At 44.9% G+C, this 17,099-nt stretch overlaps 1 protein-coding gene across 1 annotated transcript in view; it reads left to right on the top strand.

Moving 5' to 3' along the window:
* Nucleotides 1-17,099, top strand: part of ARHGAP45 (Rho GTPase activating protein 45) — a 268,853-nt gene that overhangs the window by 223,888 nt on the left and 27,866 nt on the right. Inside the window, 5 exon segments of the mRNA XM_063914359.1 lie at nucleotides 4,081-4,269; nucleotides 4,504-4,641; nucleotides 4,805-5,028; nucleotides 5,566-5,788; nucleotides 5,883-5,979. Of these exon segments, the coding sequence (XP_063770429.1) occupies nucleotides 4,081-4,269; nucleotides 4,504-4,641; nucleotides 4,805-5,028; nucleotides 5,566-5,788; nucleotides 5,883-5,979 (871 nt within the window).

Raw genomic sequence — 17,099 nt, 5'->3', positions numbered from 1 at the left:
TACCCCAGATCATAATATGCCACATTACAGTGTCCCCAGTTCATATTATAGTACCCCAGATCATAATATGCCACATTACAGTGTCCCCAGTTCATATTATAGTACCCCAGATCATAATATGCCACATTAGTGTCCCCAGTTCATATTATAGTACCCCAGATCATAATATGCCACATTACAGTGTCCCCAGTTCATATTATAGTACCCCAGATCATAATATGCCACATTACAGTGTCCCCAGTTCATATTATAGTACCCCAGATCATAATATGCCACATTACAGTGTCCCCAGTTCATATTATAGTACCCCAGATCATAATATGCCACATTAGTGTCCCCAGTTCATATTATAGTACCCTAGATCATAATATGCCACATTACAGTGTCCCCAGTTCATATTATAGTACCCCAGATCATAATATGCCACATTACAGTGTCCCCAGTTCATATTATAGTACCCCAGATCATAATATGCCACATTACAGTGTCCCCAGTTCATATTATAGTACCCCAGATCATAATATGCCACATTACAGTGTCCCCAGTTCATATTATAGTACCCCAGATCATAATATGCCACATTACAGTGTCCCTAGTTCATATTATAGTACCCCAGATCATAATATGCCACATTAGTGTCCCCAGTTCATATTATAGTACCCCAGATCATAATATGCCACATTACAGTGTCCCCAGTTCATATTATAGTACCCCAGATCATAATATGCCACATTACAGTGTCCCCAGTTCATATTCTAGTACCCCAGATCATAATATGCCACATTACAGTGTCCCCAGTTCATATTATAGTACCCCAGATCATAATATGCCACATTACAGTGTCCCCAGTTCATATTCTAGTACCCCAGATCATAATATGCCACATTACAGTGTCCCCAGTTCATATTCTAGTACCCCAGATCATAATATGCCACATTACAGTGTCCCCAGTTCATATTCTAGTACCCCAGATCATAATATGCCACATTACAGTGTCCCCAGTTCATATTATAGTACCCCAGATCATAATATGCCACATTAGTGTCCCCAGTTCATATTATAGTACCCCAGATCATAATATGCCACATTACAGTGTCCCCAGTTCATATTCTAGTACCCCAGATCATAATATGACACATTACAGTGTCCCCAGTTCATATTATAGTACCCCAGATCATAATATGCCACATTACAGTGTCCCCAGTTCATATTCTAGTACCCCAGATCATAATATGCCACATTAGTGTCCCCAGTTCATATTATAGTACCCCAGATCATAATATGCCACATTACAGTGTCCCCAGTTCATATTATAGTACCCCAGATCATAATATGCCACATTACAGTGTCCCCAGTTCATATTATAGTACCCCAGATCATAATATGCCACATTACAGTGTCCCCAGTTCATATTATAGTACCCCAGATCATAATATGCCACATTACAGTGTCCCCAGTTCATATTATAGTACCCCAGACCATAATATGCCACATTACAGTGAACCCAGTTCATATTATAGTACCCCAGATCATAATATGCCACATTACAGTGAACCCAGTTCAGATTGGGCCACATTACCGTACCCACTGGACATTATTTTTTTTATGTATATTCTGTTTTTATTAAGATTTTTAACAAAACACAAGCAACACAGATAAAGTACTCTTACATCAAAACATATCAGAAATTACTAAAATCAGACAAACCTATATGAAAGTAATTGATTAGTAAAATAAAAAGAGAACAGAGGGGCAGATGTATTAACCTGGAGAAGGCATAAGGAAGTGATAAACCAGTGATATGTGCAAGGTGATAAAGGCAGCAGCCAATCAGTTCCAATATGTAAATTAACAGTTGGGATCTGATTGGCTGCTGCCTTTATCACCTTGCACATATCACTGGTTTATCACTTCCTTATGCCTTCTCCAGGTTAATACATCTGCCCCAGAGAAACAGCAGCTGGGGGATTGAAGTGGGAGATGAATAAGTGAAGGGAGGAAGGAGGGGTGGATTACCTAGTAAAGGGAAAAATGACAACAACCATCTAAGGATCTTTAGTTACACATTAGGGAGGAAGGAAGACATGTAGCTTTTAAAATTATCTGAGGACTTATTTTGCAGCCAGGGTATCCAGGTAGTGGTGAAGTCAGAAGGCTTATTCTACTGAGGAGCGCAGAATATCCTCCATTGATATGAAATAATCAATTCTTTGCGAGTGGGAGCTTTATTAGAATTCTAAAGTAGTGGAATGATGGAGCGTGCTGTATTACTAAGTAAGGAATTCTTATATAATCGGCCACAGTGATATGTAAGTGGTTAAGCAGCCAAAATGCGGGACCTGTAGGAACAACATTTGTTGGGAGATAGAAATTATCTCAGACCAGTAGTTTGATAGTCAGGGACAATCACACCAAATATGTCGCAGGGAGCCTGGGGCAGAGAGACGTCTCCAGGAGCCAGTGCTATAGGGCATAAAATAAATTATAGCACTATAATGGGCCTTAAGATTAACTAGTGCATACCTCTCTGCAAACAGAGGTGCCCTAAATATGTGCTACAGATATGCTACATGTTTTCCTCTTGCAATGCTTTGCTTTTCTACTCATCCTATTTTGGAATTAATTAAATAGTATCATTCCAGTTCTATTTATAGCATAAACATTCAGCAAATTACAAGCTTATAAATACAGTATGAATGTGACATTTGATGCACTTTCACTCATCTCTTATGTTAAGGTAAAACGCAATGAACTATGATAATTAGTATTTCTGATATTTAGGATTTTTTTTCTCAATACATTTTTATTAAAGAAATGTAAGATTGCTAATTGGGTCCCTGGGCTAATCGCTGCAGGGGAGGATTATGGGGTCCCAGGCAGCTGCAGGCACAACCAGGCTGCACACTGCTTGCACTGGGGATTGGACACTAGACGCCGAAGCGGCACACTAGTAAACAGGAGTAAACGCATGAGCGGAAGCAGTACCTGGAAGTGCCGGACCGCTTGCCGCCAGTACTAGCCAGGAAGAGAAGGGTCATGGGCACATAAAACCCTGACGATGAACAGTACAAGGAAGCAGGGCAGATGCAGCTAAGAGCACCTGGAAAGCAGCCTCCCAGCCTGGTAAGTATGCGGCTGCCATGTGTAAGGTGTATTACTGTGAGGCATAATGTGTAAGGGGCATTAAGGTGTGTGGCATATTGTGTAAGGGGCACTACGATGTGTGGCATAATGTGCAAGGGGCATTACGGTGTGTGGCATAATGTGCAAGGGGTATTGGTGTGTGACATAATGTGCAAGGGGCATTACGGTGTGTGGCATAATGTGCAAGGGGCATTACTGTGTGTGGCATAATGTGTAAGGGGCATTACTGTGTGTGGCATATTGTGTAAGGGGCATTACAGTGTGTGGCATATTGTTAAGGGGAATTACGGTGTGTGTGTGTGTGTGTGTGTGTGTGTGTGTGTGTGTGTGTGTGTGTTATAATGTGCAAGGAACATTACTGAAAGGAGGAAAAATGACATATAATGTAAGGGACATGAATCAGAAATGAAAATAGTGCTATGGATTGTTTGAGGGAGGCGAGCCCCAAACAGATATCTTGCCTAGAGACCCATGAGGTCTAAATCCAGTTCTGGATTCATGTGATGTATGTTTAGAAACTGGGCGTAACTTATTTTCTTAATCAATTTTACACTGGTGCTTTTTATGTAGTTTTTCTTTTCTCATATGATTTAGTATTAGTAAAAACTGACCCTATAGTTAATTGTGCCGTGGTTCACATGCTTGTATCTTTCTAATGCCAAACACAACAATTCTGTTGCTAACTTTGTGGTAGTCTGCTGTTTCCTAAAGAGTTGCTACAAGAAACCATGGCACACTTAAAACTATCTCATATCAGATTAGATGTGCAAGTAGTTCTTATCTGTCATCAATTTATATGTATCTATATCATTCTAGAAACATTGCGACAGAGACCTCTTCAAAATGTAGCTTTACTCTTGCACTTCATATACTCAGTATAACCCACATACCTGCTCTGTTGCACTCTTATGTCTCTACCTCTCTCTCTTCCCTCAGTGCTCCCTCGCCTGTCACAGAAAATGCTTGGAAACTCTGGCGATACAGTGTGGTCACAAGAAATTGCAGGGTCGCTTGCTTCTGTTTGGCAGAAACTTCTCTGAGGCATCGCTGAGGTCTCCAGATCATGTGCCCTTCCTCATCCACAAGTGTGTCTCAGAGATAGAAGCACGCGCATTAACTATGAAGGTGACACTCATTGGAGTATTTATGTGAGAATACGGATTTGTTTGTAGAACAGCCATATTGCATTATCATTCCCTCACTAGTTACATCCATCCTGGGCTTCTTGTATCATAGAATTAAAACTTTGGGTTGCTGGGCCTTAGTTGTGTTGATAGTCCATTTATTCAGTAGCAGGAATTACTGTATAGTAAAACAATGCTCCTTCTGACAGTTTATGTACTTGTGATTGTGCTGTAGGGTATATATCGTGTGAATGGGGTAAAGACACGTGTGGAGAAGCTATGCCAGGCTTTTGAAAATGGGAAGGAGTTGGTTGAGCTCTCTCAGGCATCACCACATGATCTGAGCAATGTCCTGAAACTGTACCTTCGACAGGTAAAGTAATAAAACCATATTCATGTTATAGACTACTTCTCCTGTTACTAAATTTACCATGTGGTTTTCTTTTTTATTCCTGTTCAGCTATGACTCCCTATACTACATAGCGACAACTTTCATGATAAATAGGACCAGGCATTAAATATGTTCAATATTTCAGCTCCCTGAGCCTCTGATGCCATTCCGTCTGTATAACGGTCTTATGGGTCTTGCAAAAGAGAGTCTACGTGGGTGTGAACCTGGCAAGGCATCCAGACTGGAAGACAAAGGAGAAGAGACCGTGACAGAGATAAAAATCATGGTGGAAAAACTGAAAGAATTGTTGTTAGATTTGCCACATGAAAACAAGGTCACGCTGCAGTACTTGATAAAGCATTTGTGCCGGTATGTCAGCTGTGGAGGATAAATCTAGCAGTACTGTTGTTCTGTCGATTTTTTTTTTTTTGTCTCTCTCCTTTTCCATTGTGAGGGAGATAAGGACAGAGCACTTTTGGTCTTATTTAATTCAGTAGGATGTTCTGATGAACATCGTAGCGTAGGTATCCACCATATATGGTAGGCTCAACTTCGCAACTTTTTCTGAGCTCCTCTGTGGGGTTCTAGGAATAAGCAGGGATGTTGCGGACTGTAATATGCTGTCACTGAAAGGCACATCACAGTCATATGCTTTGTAAATTGACATTTCATAATAAACTATAGCTTGGAATATAGATGAATGACTCATTTCCTGACAAACTCAAATATTATGGTATTAAAATGTAGACATTAGTAAATGTTAAAAGATCTTTTCAGTGCTGTCTTTTGGTTCCATTACGCTATCTGCCCTAAAAGTATAGTGTTGAGTACAGTTATTGTGTGTATGGGGCAGGTGATATTGGACACAGCGCATTATGATCACTGTTACTCCCATTTTCCTTGCAGAGTTTCAGATCAAGAGCAGATCAATAAGATGAGCCCCAGTAACTTAGGCATCGTTTTTGGGCCTGCACTGATGCGACCACGTCCCACAGAAGCAACTGTGTCTCTGTCATCCCTTGTGGATTATCCTCACCAAGCACGCATTGTGGAGACACTTATTGTCTTTTTTGACAAAATTTTCCAGGAAGCACCTTTAGGCCTGGATAAAATACTGAAAACTGATGATGTAAGATATTTTACACCATTTTTCTTCTTTAAATAAACATTTTACGGATATTTTCTCAACACTGGCTGAGTCCTTAAATATCTGTTCTGTGCAGGATACCTCTCCACACGGAAGTGTTTCAAAGCTGGAAGCCACACCTGAAGAAGAGGTGGCTGAAGAAGTGTCAAACTACCAGGATGCAGTATTCAGACGTGAGTAAAGTCACTGGTAATTTTATTGTATTACACGGCTTAGAACTGCTGTCACTATATCCCAACATCAAGGCTTCCCTGAGTCATAATAGTTTATTGTGTGCCTTTTGTTTTCATATTTGAATCAGCCAGGCAAAGTGGGCCTTCCACTACATACAGAAGAGGCAGCCATTTTGTATGTTACATACTATTCTACTCATATCACTATGAAGATGTGACATCACTGAAGTGTGAAGTACGAAATTACTTGATTGGCTCAATATTTGTTCAAACACAAAATGGCCGCCTCTATTGTAATATGTTTTCATTTCTCATTGCTGGGTATAGTGAAGGGATTTAGTGATTTCTCTTTTAAGTTTAGTAGTTAGATTAAAAATAATTTTTACATTAATGATCGTTTTACTGTACCTACACTTTTTCGTTTCAAACTGAAGTCTGCGATAGGTTAAAATAAATGGAATGAGCACTGCTGTGAGTCACAATTTCACTAAACACAAAATGACACAATCACATGCACAATACTGTGGCAGTACATTTGTTTCCTAAACCCAAATGGCATGGAAGATTAGGAAAGAAGACAGACGAGATAAAGCCACCAACTCTGTAACTATCCTCACTGAGGAGAAAGAAATACATAATGGAAAATGTAAATATTCCAAACCTTATGGTAAATCTTGGCCAAATAAGGGTTTCACACCTTGAACATGGTCTGAATTACATTGACTGACCCTTAGAAGCAGTTCCATGATGGGCCATCAGCTTTGCAGAAAAAAGGGTTTGTGTCCAAAACTGTCTGGTGCTACCAGAATCACAGCAATGCTCTCTCGATGGACCAGCTTCCCATTACTAACAGTGGAAATAGGTTAAGAAGGTGGACACTCCAGGGAAATCAGCATGGCATTTTCCACAAATGCCTACTGGTCCTATGGCTTGGAGTAGAAGTGCTCCAACTTGTGGCTGAACAAACATGCAATAATGTCAACATCTGGCTGCTCCTATCATTACACCAGCTGTTGATAGACCACTTCCCTGGATGAAAGGTCTGCTTCTCAATTTTCCACCCTAGGAAAGAATACTGCTATGAAGGTTGGAACTTTAGTTCCACGTAATGCATGATCCTGCTTATGCGTCTTAGAACCAGGGTATGCTTGGTCATTTTTCTAGGTCAGAACCATGTTGTTTGTTGGAATGGATCTTGATGGGCCTCCGTACAAAAACCAGTGGCATCCTCCTACTCGAGCAGAGAATTGCTCTGAGTTTCAGTGCGTTTATTTGGAGCTTGGACACTAACTGGGACTGAAGAGCAACCCCCTAGCCTCACAGGTTGGTGTCTGTCATCACGGTTGTCCTATCCCAGTTAGAAAACAAGTGATCCCTGTTGAGATAATAATGTTATTTATATAACATTTTTCTCCTAATAGGTCTCAAACTGCTTTACATTTGCCTTTACGGCAGAAAATACAAAAGAAGCTTAAAGGACATTAGTGAAATGCCTGAGTGAACAGTAAAGTCTTAAGACCATTTTTGACAGGTGCTTGAGTGAAGGCTTCTCGAACTGTGCAGGGAAGCGAGTTCCATAGAGTTAGAGCCACAAGGCTGAAAGCTCAACCCACAGATGAATTCTAGTAGATTCTAGGTACTGTTAATCGTCCTTCACCAACAGATCACAGTAATCACGTGGGATACCTTGGGCCCTGGTCACGTAGGGATTTGAAAGTCAGTAAACCAATCTTGAAAACAATTTCCCATCAAGCCAGTGAAGGGAGTAGAGAATGGGTGTTATGTGGCTGGAAAAGAGCTGGTTTGTTAATAGCCTGGCAACTGCATTTTGTACCATCTGCAAGTGGTGCAATTCTTTTGCTGGGAGACCAAGGTAAAGGGCACTGCAGTAGTCTAGGCATGATGATACAAATACATGTATGACTTTAGGTAGGTCTTCTAAAGGAATTAAGTGCTTGATTCTGGCTATGTTCCTGGGATGAAAGACTGAGGATTTGGTTGTGGCTGATACCTGATGTTTAAGTAGCAAGACACTATCCAGGAAAACTAAAGCCCCGTACACACGGTGCGATTTGTCCTTACAATTTTGACTATATAGTCATAATCGTAGGAAAAGTTAGTGCAAATCACACCATATGTATGCTCTTGCAATGCCGATGCGCGCTCCCGCACCATAAGAAAAAATAGGATTTTGAATACCTACCGGTAAATCCTTTTCTATGAGTCCGTAGAGGATGTTGGGCCGCTCAAAGAAGCATGGGGTATAGACGGGATCCGCAGGAGACATGAGCACTTTAAGACTTTCAAAGGGGGTGTGACCTGGCTCCTCCCTCTATATCCCCCACCAGACTCAGTTTGGTACTGTGCCCGGCGAGACGGACATTTCGAGGAAAGGATTTAACAACAAAGGTGAGCACAACACCAGCTCACGCCATAAGCATGCCGTACAACATGGCAGATAACTGAACACATGTCAACGGACATGAATAAGATCCAGCAAGAAGCTGAAAAAAACATAACACCAACTGTGTTTAACCAGAACTACACTGCAGATACAGTACGCACAGGGACGGGCGCCCAACATCCTCTACGGACTCATAGAAAAGGATTTACCGGTAGGTATTCAAAATCCTATTTTCTATTTCGTCCTAGAGGATGTTGGGCCGCTCAAAGAACCATGGGGATTATACCAAAGCTCTAAAAACGGGCGGGAGAGTGCGGATGACTCTGCAGCACAGATAGACCAAAACTAAGGTCTTCATCGGCCAAGGTATCAAACTTGTAAAACTTAGCAAACGTGTTTGACCCCGACCAAGTAGCAGCTCGGCAAAGTTGCAATGCCGAGACACCCCGGGCAGCCGCCCAGGAGGAGCCCACCTTCCTAGTGGAATGGGCATTCACCGATTTCGGTAACGGCAAGCCTGCCTTGGAATGAGCCTGCTGAATTATTTGACAAATCCAGCGGGCAATGGTCTGCTTGGAAGCAGGACATCCAATCTTATTGGGAGCGTATAAAATAAACAGAAACTCTGTTTTCCGCAATGGAGCCGTTCTGGCTACATAGATTTTTAAAGCTCTGACCACATCCAGAGACTTATCCTCAGCCAAAGCGCCAGTAGCCACTGGCACCACAATAGGTTGGTTAATATGAAAAGAGGAAACCACCTTTGGCAGAAATTGTTGCCGAGTTCTTAACTCAGCACAATCTTCATGGAAGATCAAATAAGGGCTCTTGTGAGACAAGGCCGCCAACTCTGACACCCGCCTAGCGGATGCCAATGCCAATAAAATGACAACCTTCCAAGTGAGGAATTTCAACTCCACTTTACGTAAAGGTTCAAACCAATGTGACTGAAGGAACGATAACACCACGTTAAGGTCCCAAGGTGCCACAGGGGGCACAAAAGGAGGTTGGATATGCAACACCCCTTTCACAAAGGTCTGCACCTCAGGAAGTGAGGCCAATTGTTTCTGAAAGAAAATGGACAAAGCAGAAATCTGCACTTTTAATGGAGCCCAATTTAAGGCCTGCATCCACACCATTTTGTAGAAAATGGAAAAAACGTCCAAGGTCAAATTTCTCCACAGGAGCTTTCTTGGACTCGCACCAGGAAATATATTTCCTCCAAATACGGTGATAGTGCTTCGACGACACACCCTTCCTGGCAAGGATAAGAGCAGGTATGACTTCACTGGGAATACCCTTTTGGGCTAAAATCTGGCGTTCAACCGCCATGCCGTCAAACGTAGCCGCTGTAAGTCTTGATAGACGAACGGCCCCTGCCGCAGCAGGTCCTCGCGCAGAGGAAGAGGCCAGGGATCGTCGACCAGTAACGTCAGAAGATCCGGGTACCAAGTTCTCCTTGGCCAGTCCGGGACCACAAGGATCGCCGGTATGCTTGTTCTTTTTAGAAGCCTCAGCACCTTTGGGATGAGAGGAACCGGAGGGAACACATACACTGAGAGGAACACCCAGGGTGTTGTCAGTGCATCCACCGCGTCCGCCTGAGGGTCCCTGGACCAGGAACAATACCTCGGAGTTTCTTGTTGAGGCGAGACGCCATCATGTCTATATGGGGAACCCCCCCATCGATTTGTTAGCAGCGTGAAGACCTCCTGATGGAGGATCCACTCTCCTGGATTCAGGTCGTGTCTGCTGAGGAAGTCTGCTTCCCAGTTGTCCACTCCCGGAATGAATATTGCCGACAGAGTGCTTGTATGCCTCTCCGCCCAGCGAAGAATCTTTGTGGCTTCCGCCATTGCCGCTCTGCTTCTTGTGCCGCCTTGGCGGTTTATGTAAGCTACTGCCGTGACTTTGTCCGATTGGATCAGAACCGGCAGATTTCGAAGAAGATGTTCCGCTTGTAGAAGGCCGTTGTAAATGGCCCTCAGTTCCAGAACGTTGATGTGAAGATGAGTTTCTGGACTTGACCATCTTCCCTGGAAGGTCACCCCAGAGTGACTGCCCCCCAACCTCGGAGACTTGCATCCGTGGTCACTAAGATCTAGTCCTGGATCCCGAACCGACGTCCTGCAAGGAAGTGAGAGCTGTTGAGCCACCACAGGAGGGAGATCCTGGTGTTGGGAGATAGAATTATCTTCCGGTGCATATGCAGGTGGGATCCGGACCACTTGTCCAACAGATCCCACTGAAACACTCTGGCATGGAACCTCCCGAATTGGAGGGCCTCGTATGCCGCCACCATCTTTCCCAGCAATTGAATGCAGTGATGAATGGAAACCGTTTTCGGTTTCAATAAGAGTTTTATCAAACTCTGAATTTCCAGAGCTTTCTCCACAGGGAGAAAAACCTTCAGCTGGACCGTGTCCAGAATCATGCCCAAAAACGCCAATCTGGTTGTCGGGATCAACTGTGATTTTGACAAGTTCAGGAGCCAGCCGTGCTGTTGCAGAACTGACATGGACAGTGCAATGTCCTGTAACAACTTGTCTTTGGATTTCGCCTTTATCAGGAGATCGTCCAAGTACGGGATAATTGTAACTCCCTGCCTGCGCAGGAGAACCATCATTTCTACCATTACTTTGGTCTGTCCACGGCTCCGAGGATTTTTACCAAACGGCAACGTCTGAAATTGGTAGTGCGTATCCTGGATAGCAAACCTCAGGAAACTTTGGTGAGGAGGATAAATGGGGACATGAAGGTAAGCGTCCTTTATGTCCAAGGAAACCATGAATTCTCCTTCCTCCAGACTGGAGATCACCGCTCTGAGAGACTCCATTTTGAATTTGAATTTCTCTAGGAATAAGTTGAGAGATTTCAGGTTAAGAATAGGTCTCACCGAGCCGTCCCGCTTCGGCACCACGAACAGGCTTGAATAAAAGCCCTGCCCCTGCTGATCTAGAGGTATCGGGACCACAACCTGATTTAGACACAATTTTTGTACTGCACCGCAGATTAGTTCCCTTTCCAGCAGTGAAGCTGGCAAGGCTGATCCGAAAAACCAGCGAGGGGGCACGTCTTGAAACTCCAGTGTGTACCCCTGGGATACACTCTTCAACACCCAAGGGTCTAGACCCGAGCGAACCCAGACCTGACTGAAAAGCCTGAGACGTGCCCCCACCGGAGCGGGTCCCTGTAAGGGGGACCCGGCGTCATGCGGTGGGTTTAGCAGGAGCCGGGGAGGACCTCTGCTCCTGGACACCCGAGGAGGCGGGTGCCCTATTTCCTCTACCTCTGCCTCTGGTAGCGAGAAAGAAGTTGCCTCGGCCCCTTCTATACTTGTTGGGCTGAAAGGAATGCATTTGATAATTTGGCTGTTTCTTTTGCTGCGGAGGAACCGAGGGCAAGAAGGTAGATTTACCCGCGGTAGCCGCTGATACTAAATCAGTAAGGCCTTCACCGAAAATTTCTCCTCCCTTAAAGGGAAGGGATTCCATATTCCTTTTGGAATCAGCGTCAGCATTCCACTGATGAGTCCAAAGCGCACGTCTAGCCGCAATGGACATAGCATTCACCTTAGCACTAAGGAGGCCAGCGTCACGTACAGCCTCTTTCAAGTATGCAGCCGTATCTCTAATATAACCCAGCGTCACCTGGATGGAATCTCTATCTAGATTCTCCCAATCAGAAGACAAAGTGTCTGCCCACTTTTCAATAGCACTACTGACCCACGGGGACGCAATAAGAGGCCTGAGCAACGTCCCTGTAGTAGTAAAAATAGCCTTCAGCGTAGCCTCCTGCTTACGGTCCGCCGGCTCCTTAAGGGCCGTCGACTGAGCTGCAGGGAGGGTTACCTGTTTTGACAAACACGCCAGGGCTTTGTCTACAGTGGGGGGATTCTCCCACGGGTCCCTATCCGGCTCGGGACAAGGGTATGCCACGTTGATTCTTTTAGGAATCTGAGACCTTTTATCATGGTTATTTCTAATGCTATCAAAGAGAGCGTTCAGTTCAAAACAAAGAGGAAAAGTAACCGAGCGCTTTTTCTCCTTGTAAATCAGGACCCTGGTTTCAGGTGTAATAGGGTCCTCATTAATATTCAAGATATCTTTAACAGCTACAATCATATACTGAATACTCTTAGCCAATCTTGGGTCTAATCTGGAATCAGCATAATCGACATCGGCATCAGAGTCCGTGTCGGTACCTGTGTCAACTAATTGGTCAAAACTACGTTTGTGTGACCCTGCAGGGTCTTGCAACTGTAATAAAGCGTCCTCTACTGTTCTCTTCCACACCTGGGATTGAGACGCAGACTCATCAAACTTTTGATTTAATGATGTGACACTAGCATGCAAAGCATTCAAGTAGTTAACCAATCTGCAGTCGGCGGTGCCGACAGGGCCACTCCCAAAACATTTGGTGTCCCCAACAAATTGTCCCCCGGAGAGGAATAATCAGCCTCCGACATGTCGACACCTGAGAGACAGCACACACACACCAAGCAGTGAGGGAACACAAAGGGAAATAGCCAGCTCACACCCCAGCGCCAAATAAGCATGTCTGTGAACACCAAAGATGTCCCAGAGCTGTCTGCGCTTGTTTTACATAAATAAATATGCCCCCCCTATGTCTGTTTAGCCCCCTGGTACTTGCTGCGGAGAGGAAGGACCAGCGACTTCAGCTTGTGGAGGAGGAAATGGCGCCAGTGAGCAGTGAGGAAGAAGCTCCGCCCCCAACATGGCGCGCTTCTTCCCGCTTTTATTATTTAATTATATGCCGGCGGGGGTTAGCAAGCAGTGCCAGGGCACTGAAGGATTATGCCAGCCTTATATATGAGGTAATATATGCTCCCCAGGGCGCCCCCCCCAGCGCCCTGCACCCAGCGGTGTGTAGTCAGCGGGAGCATGGCGCGCACTGTGCATAGCCGCTGTGCGGTACCTCTACAATGCCGTCTTGAAAGATGAAGAGAAGTCTTCTTTCTTCTTATACTCACCTGTCTTCTGACTTCTGGCTTGAAGAGGGGGGACGGCAAGCTGTGGGAGGGAGCATCCAGGAGAGCCCGGCGTTCGTCTCCCCTCAGGAGCTGAAGGCATCCTGTCAGCAGCAGCAGAGCCCTGGAACTCATCAGAAGTGGGTCTAGACTGCTCTCCCCTCTTGCCCACGAAGCAGGGAGTCTGTAGCCAGCAGATCTCCCCAAAATAAAAAAACTAACATTAAGTCTTTCAGAGAAACTCTAGGAGCTCCTCCTAGTGCCCTGTGTCTCGGCCGGGCACATTTCTAAAACTGAGTCTGGTGGGGGATATAGATGGAGGAGCCAGGTCACGCCCCCTTTGAAAGTCTTAAAGTGCCCATGTCTCCTGCGGATCCCGTCTATACCCCATGGTTCTTTGAGCGGCCTAACATCCTCTAGGACGAAATAGAAAATAGACTGTGGAGGCAGGGCCGACATTGGCTAGATCGGAGGCTCAGTTTCTAGCCGATATCTGCCACAGGCCGAAATCGTACCATGTGTACGCAATATAAGATTCCGCACCTGTTCAGTGTTTTGTAGTTCTGAACCCCCAAGCGTAAGTCCTGTTGGTTGGCTATGCTGGAGTCTAGTCTGTAACATATCATAAGCACCACTCTGTTATCAGGGTTTAGTCGCAGCCAACTGGTACTCCTGGAGCTCAGCTAGACAGCCATTTAGGGTTGTTATTGGATTCTCAGTACCCAAAAGAAAAGGACAGGTACAGTTGTGTATCATCTGCTTAGTAGTGGTAAACCAGGCTATGACATCTGATTATTTCACCCAGTGGTAGCATGTATACAGCAAAAAGCATGGTAGATACAACCATGTGGGATACCACATGAAAGTGGCATTGGTGACATGAGTGTACTCCAGAAAAAAACAAACTGTGACCTGCCCATGAGAAATTATTTTAACCAGCTAAGGCCTGTGCCAAGAGTAGTAGAGGCCATTGGGAGTGGCAAGAAATATAGCAGAAATTAATTTTCCAAGGAATATCTGTACTTACAATTGTCATATATTTACACTTTTGTATTACTGGTAGATGTTCTGTATGTTATATGTTAATAACGGGATTATGGTACTTACCGGTAAATCCATTTCTCTGATTCCACAAGGGACACTAGGGGATCATTACGGTGGGGTATAGATGGTGGTCAAGTGGAGCCGGGCACTTTAAATTCTTTAGAATTGTGACTGGCTCCTCCCCTCTATGTCCCCCCTACAGACCAGTTTTGAAAACTGAGCCTGAGAGGAGACGGCTCGATATAAACGACAGAGGAGGAGGATAAAGAAATAGTAGAGATCTATATATAGATATATATGTGCTATATATATTTAAACCAAACAAGAACAAAGGTCATTGTCACCAGTCAACCTAAACGGCAAAGAACTTAAAGAAATCTCCAAACTGGTAAAGTAAACAAAAAGACGCCCAGCGCTGGGAGGGTGTCCAGTGTCCCCTGTGGAATCGGAGAAATGGATTTACCGGTAAGTACAGTACCAAAATCCCATTTTCTCCTTCATCCACTAAGGGACACTGGAGGATCGTTACGGTGAGAACATTCCAGAGCTCCCATCACGGGTGGGAAAGCGCTGAGAGTCTTGTAGTACCGCTCGGCCAAACGGAGAAGCCGAGGCCGCAAAAGTATCAAATTTGTAGAACTTGATATACGTATGTTTCCCAGACCACGTTGCTGCTCTACACAACTGCATCAAGCAAACCCCTATAGCAACCGCCCATGAAGAGCCAACCGAACGAGTTGAATGGGCGCACACTGATGTAGGTGGAGGTAGAGAGGCAGAGAGATACGCCTGCCTAATGGTAAATCTGATCCAACAAGCATATGTTTGTTTAGAAGCTGGCCAGCCAGGTTTTGCTGCATCATAGAGAACAAAAAGAGCATCCGTCATGTGTAATTCAGCTGTTCTCTCTACATAATTACGTAGAGCTCGAACACACATCCAGCGATCTTGCAGAGGGAGAATCGCCTGAGAGAACTGGAACCACAATAGGTTGATTAATGTGAAATGCTGAAACCACCTTACGTAAAAAAGACCTGTGAGTGCAGAGCTGTCCTCATGGAAAATTAAATATGGAGAACGGCATGAAAGAGCTCCTAATTCGGAGACCCTCCGAGCCGAGGCCAGAGCCAACAGTAAAACCACCTTCCATGTAAGAAATTTGAGTTCTACCAATTCCAGAGCTTCAAACAAGGATGATTGTAAAAATGAATGAACCGTATCTAGATCCCAAGGAACTGTGGGAGGAACGAATGGTGGCCTAAGGCGTACAACCCCCTGAAGGAAAGTCTGTACTTCAGGCAGAACTACCAATTGTCTTTGGAAAAAATAGAAAGGGCAGAAACCTGAACCTTTAGAGACCCTACGCTCAAGCCCGCCGAGAAACCCGCCTGGAGGAACAGCAGAAGCCTGGCCAATTTAAAGGAAGTAGCTGAGACCTGACGCTGCTCACACCATGAGATGTATGATTTCCAGATGCGATAATAGTGTTTGGAAGTTACCTCCTTTCTAGCACTCATCATAGTAGGAATTCCTGATACTGGGATCCCCTTTTGTCATAAAAGTTCCCTCTCAACAACCACTCCGTCAAACGTAGCCGCTGTAAGTTTGGATAAACGAAAGGACCTTGTAACAGCAAATCCTGTCTCCGAGGTAGTGGCCCAGGTCGTCTATGAGTAACTGAAGTAGGTCGCTGTACCATGTTCTTCGAGGCTGGTCGGGGAGCCAGGAGTAGAACCCTGATGGTCTCCCGTTTGATTTTATTGAGAATGCACGGTAATAGGGGAAACGGATGCAAAAGGTACACGAACTGGAAAGGCCAAGGAATCGTCAAAGCGTCCACCGCCTCCGCCTCGGGATCTCTGGTGCGAGAGCAATACCAAGGAAGCTTGTAGTTCCGCCTGGATGCCATGAGATCTATCTGCGGAAGTCCCCATCGGCGTACCAATTGTTGAAAAGCTTGCGTATGTAATTCCCACTCGCCTGGATGTATATCTTGACGACTTAAGTAGTCGGCCTCCCAGTTCTCTTCTCCTGGTATGAACACTGCCAATATGTCTATTGCATATCTTTCTGCCCAAAGAAGGATCTTGGTGACCTCCTTCATAGCAGCTATGCTGCGGGTTCCCCCTTGCCAATTTATGTATGCCACTGCCGTGGCGTCTGACTGTACCCGTATTGCACAACCCTGTAGGAGATGACTCGCCAACAGAAGAGCGTTGTACACAGGCCGAAGTTCCAGTATATTGATGGGTAGAATCTGTTCCCGTGGAGTCCAGAGTCTCTGGAATTGACAATCCACAGTCACCGCTCCCCATCTGCGGAGGCTGGCATCCGTTGTGAGAAGTACCCAATCCTGGAGAGCAAAGTCCTTGCCCTTGGACAGATTCGTCGTGTTCAGCCACCAGAGCAATGACAGACGCGTCCTGGGGAGCAGTTGAACCAGCTAATGCATAAAAAGATGTGAACCTGACCATTTTGAAAGGAGCTCTAGTTGAAACAGCCTGGAGTGGAATCTTCCGTACTGTACCGCCTCGAATGCTGCAACCATCTTCCCCAGAAGACGAATGCAAAGATGAATTGACACTCTGCGATGCTGTAAGACTAGTCGAACCAACTCTTGAATGGACTGAATTTTGTCCTGAAGGAGAATTATCCTCTGAAGCACAGTGTCCATAATCATTC

Source organism: Pseudophryne corroboree, chromosome 1 (genome assembly GCF_028390025.1).
Source record: "Pseudophryne corroboree isolate aPseCor3 chromosome 1, aPseCor3.hap2, whole genome shotgun sequence".
NCBI classification, from domain to species: Eukaryota; Metazoa; Chordata; class Amphibia; order Anura; family Myobatrachidae; genus Pseudophryne; species Pseudophryne corroboree.
The sequence above is the reverse complement of the archived record's forward strand: the minus strand, read 5'-3'. Positions and strand labels throughout refer to the sequence as shown.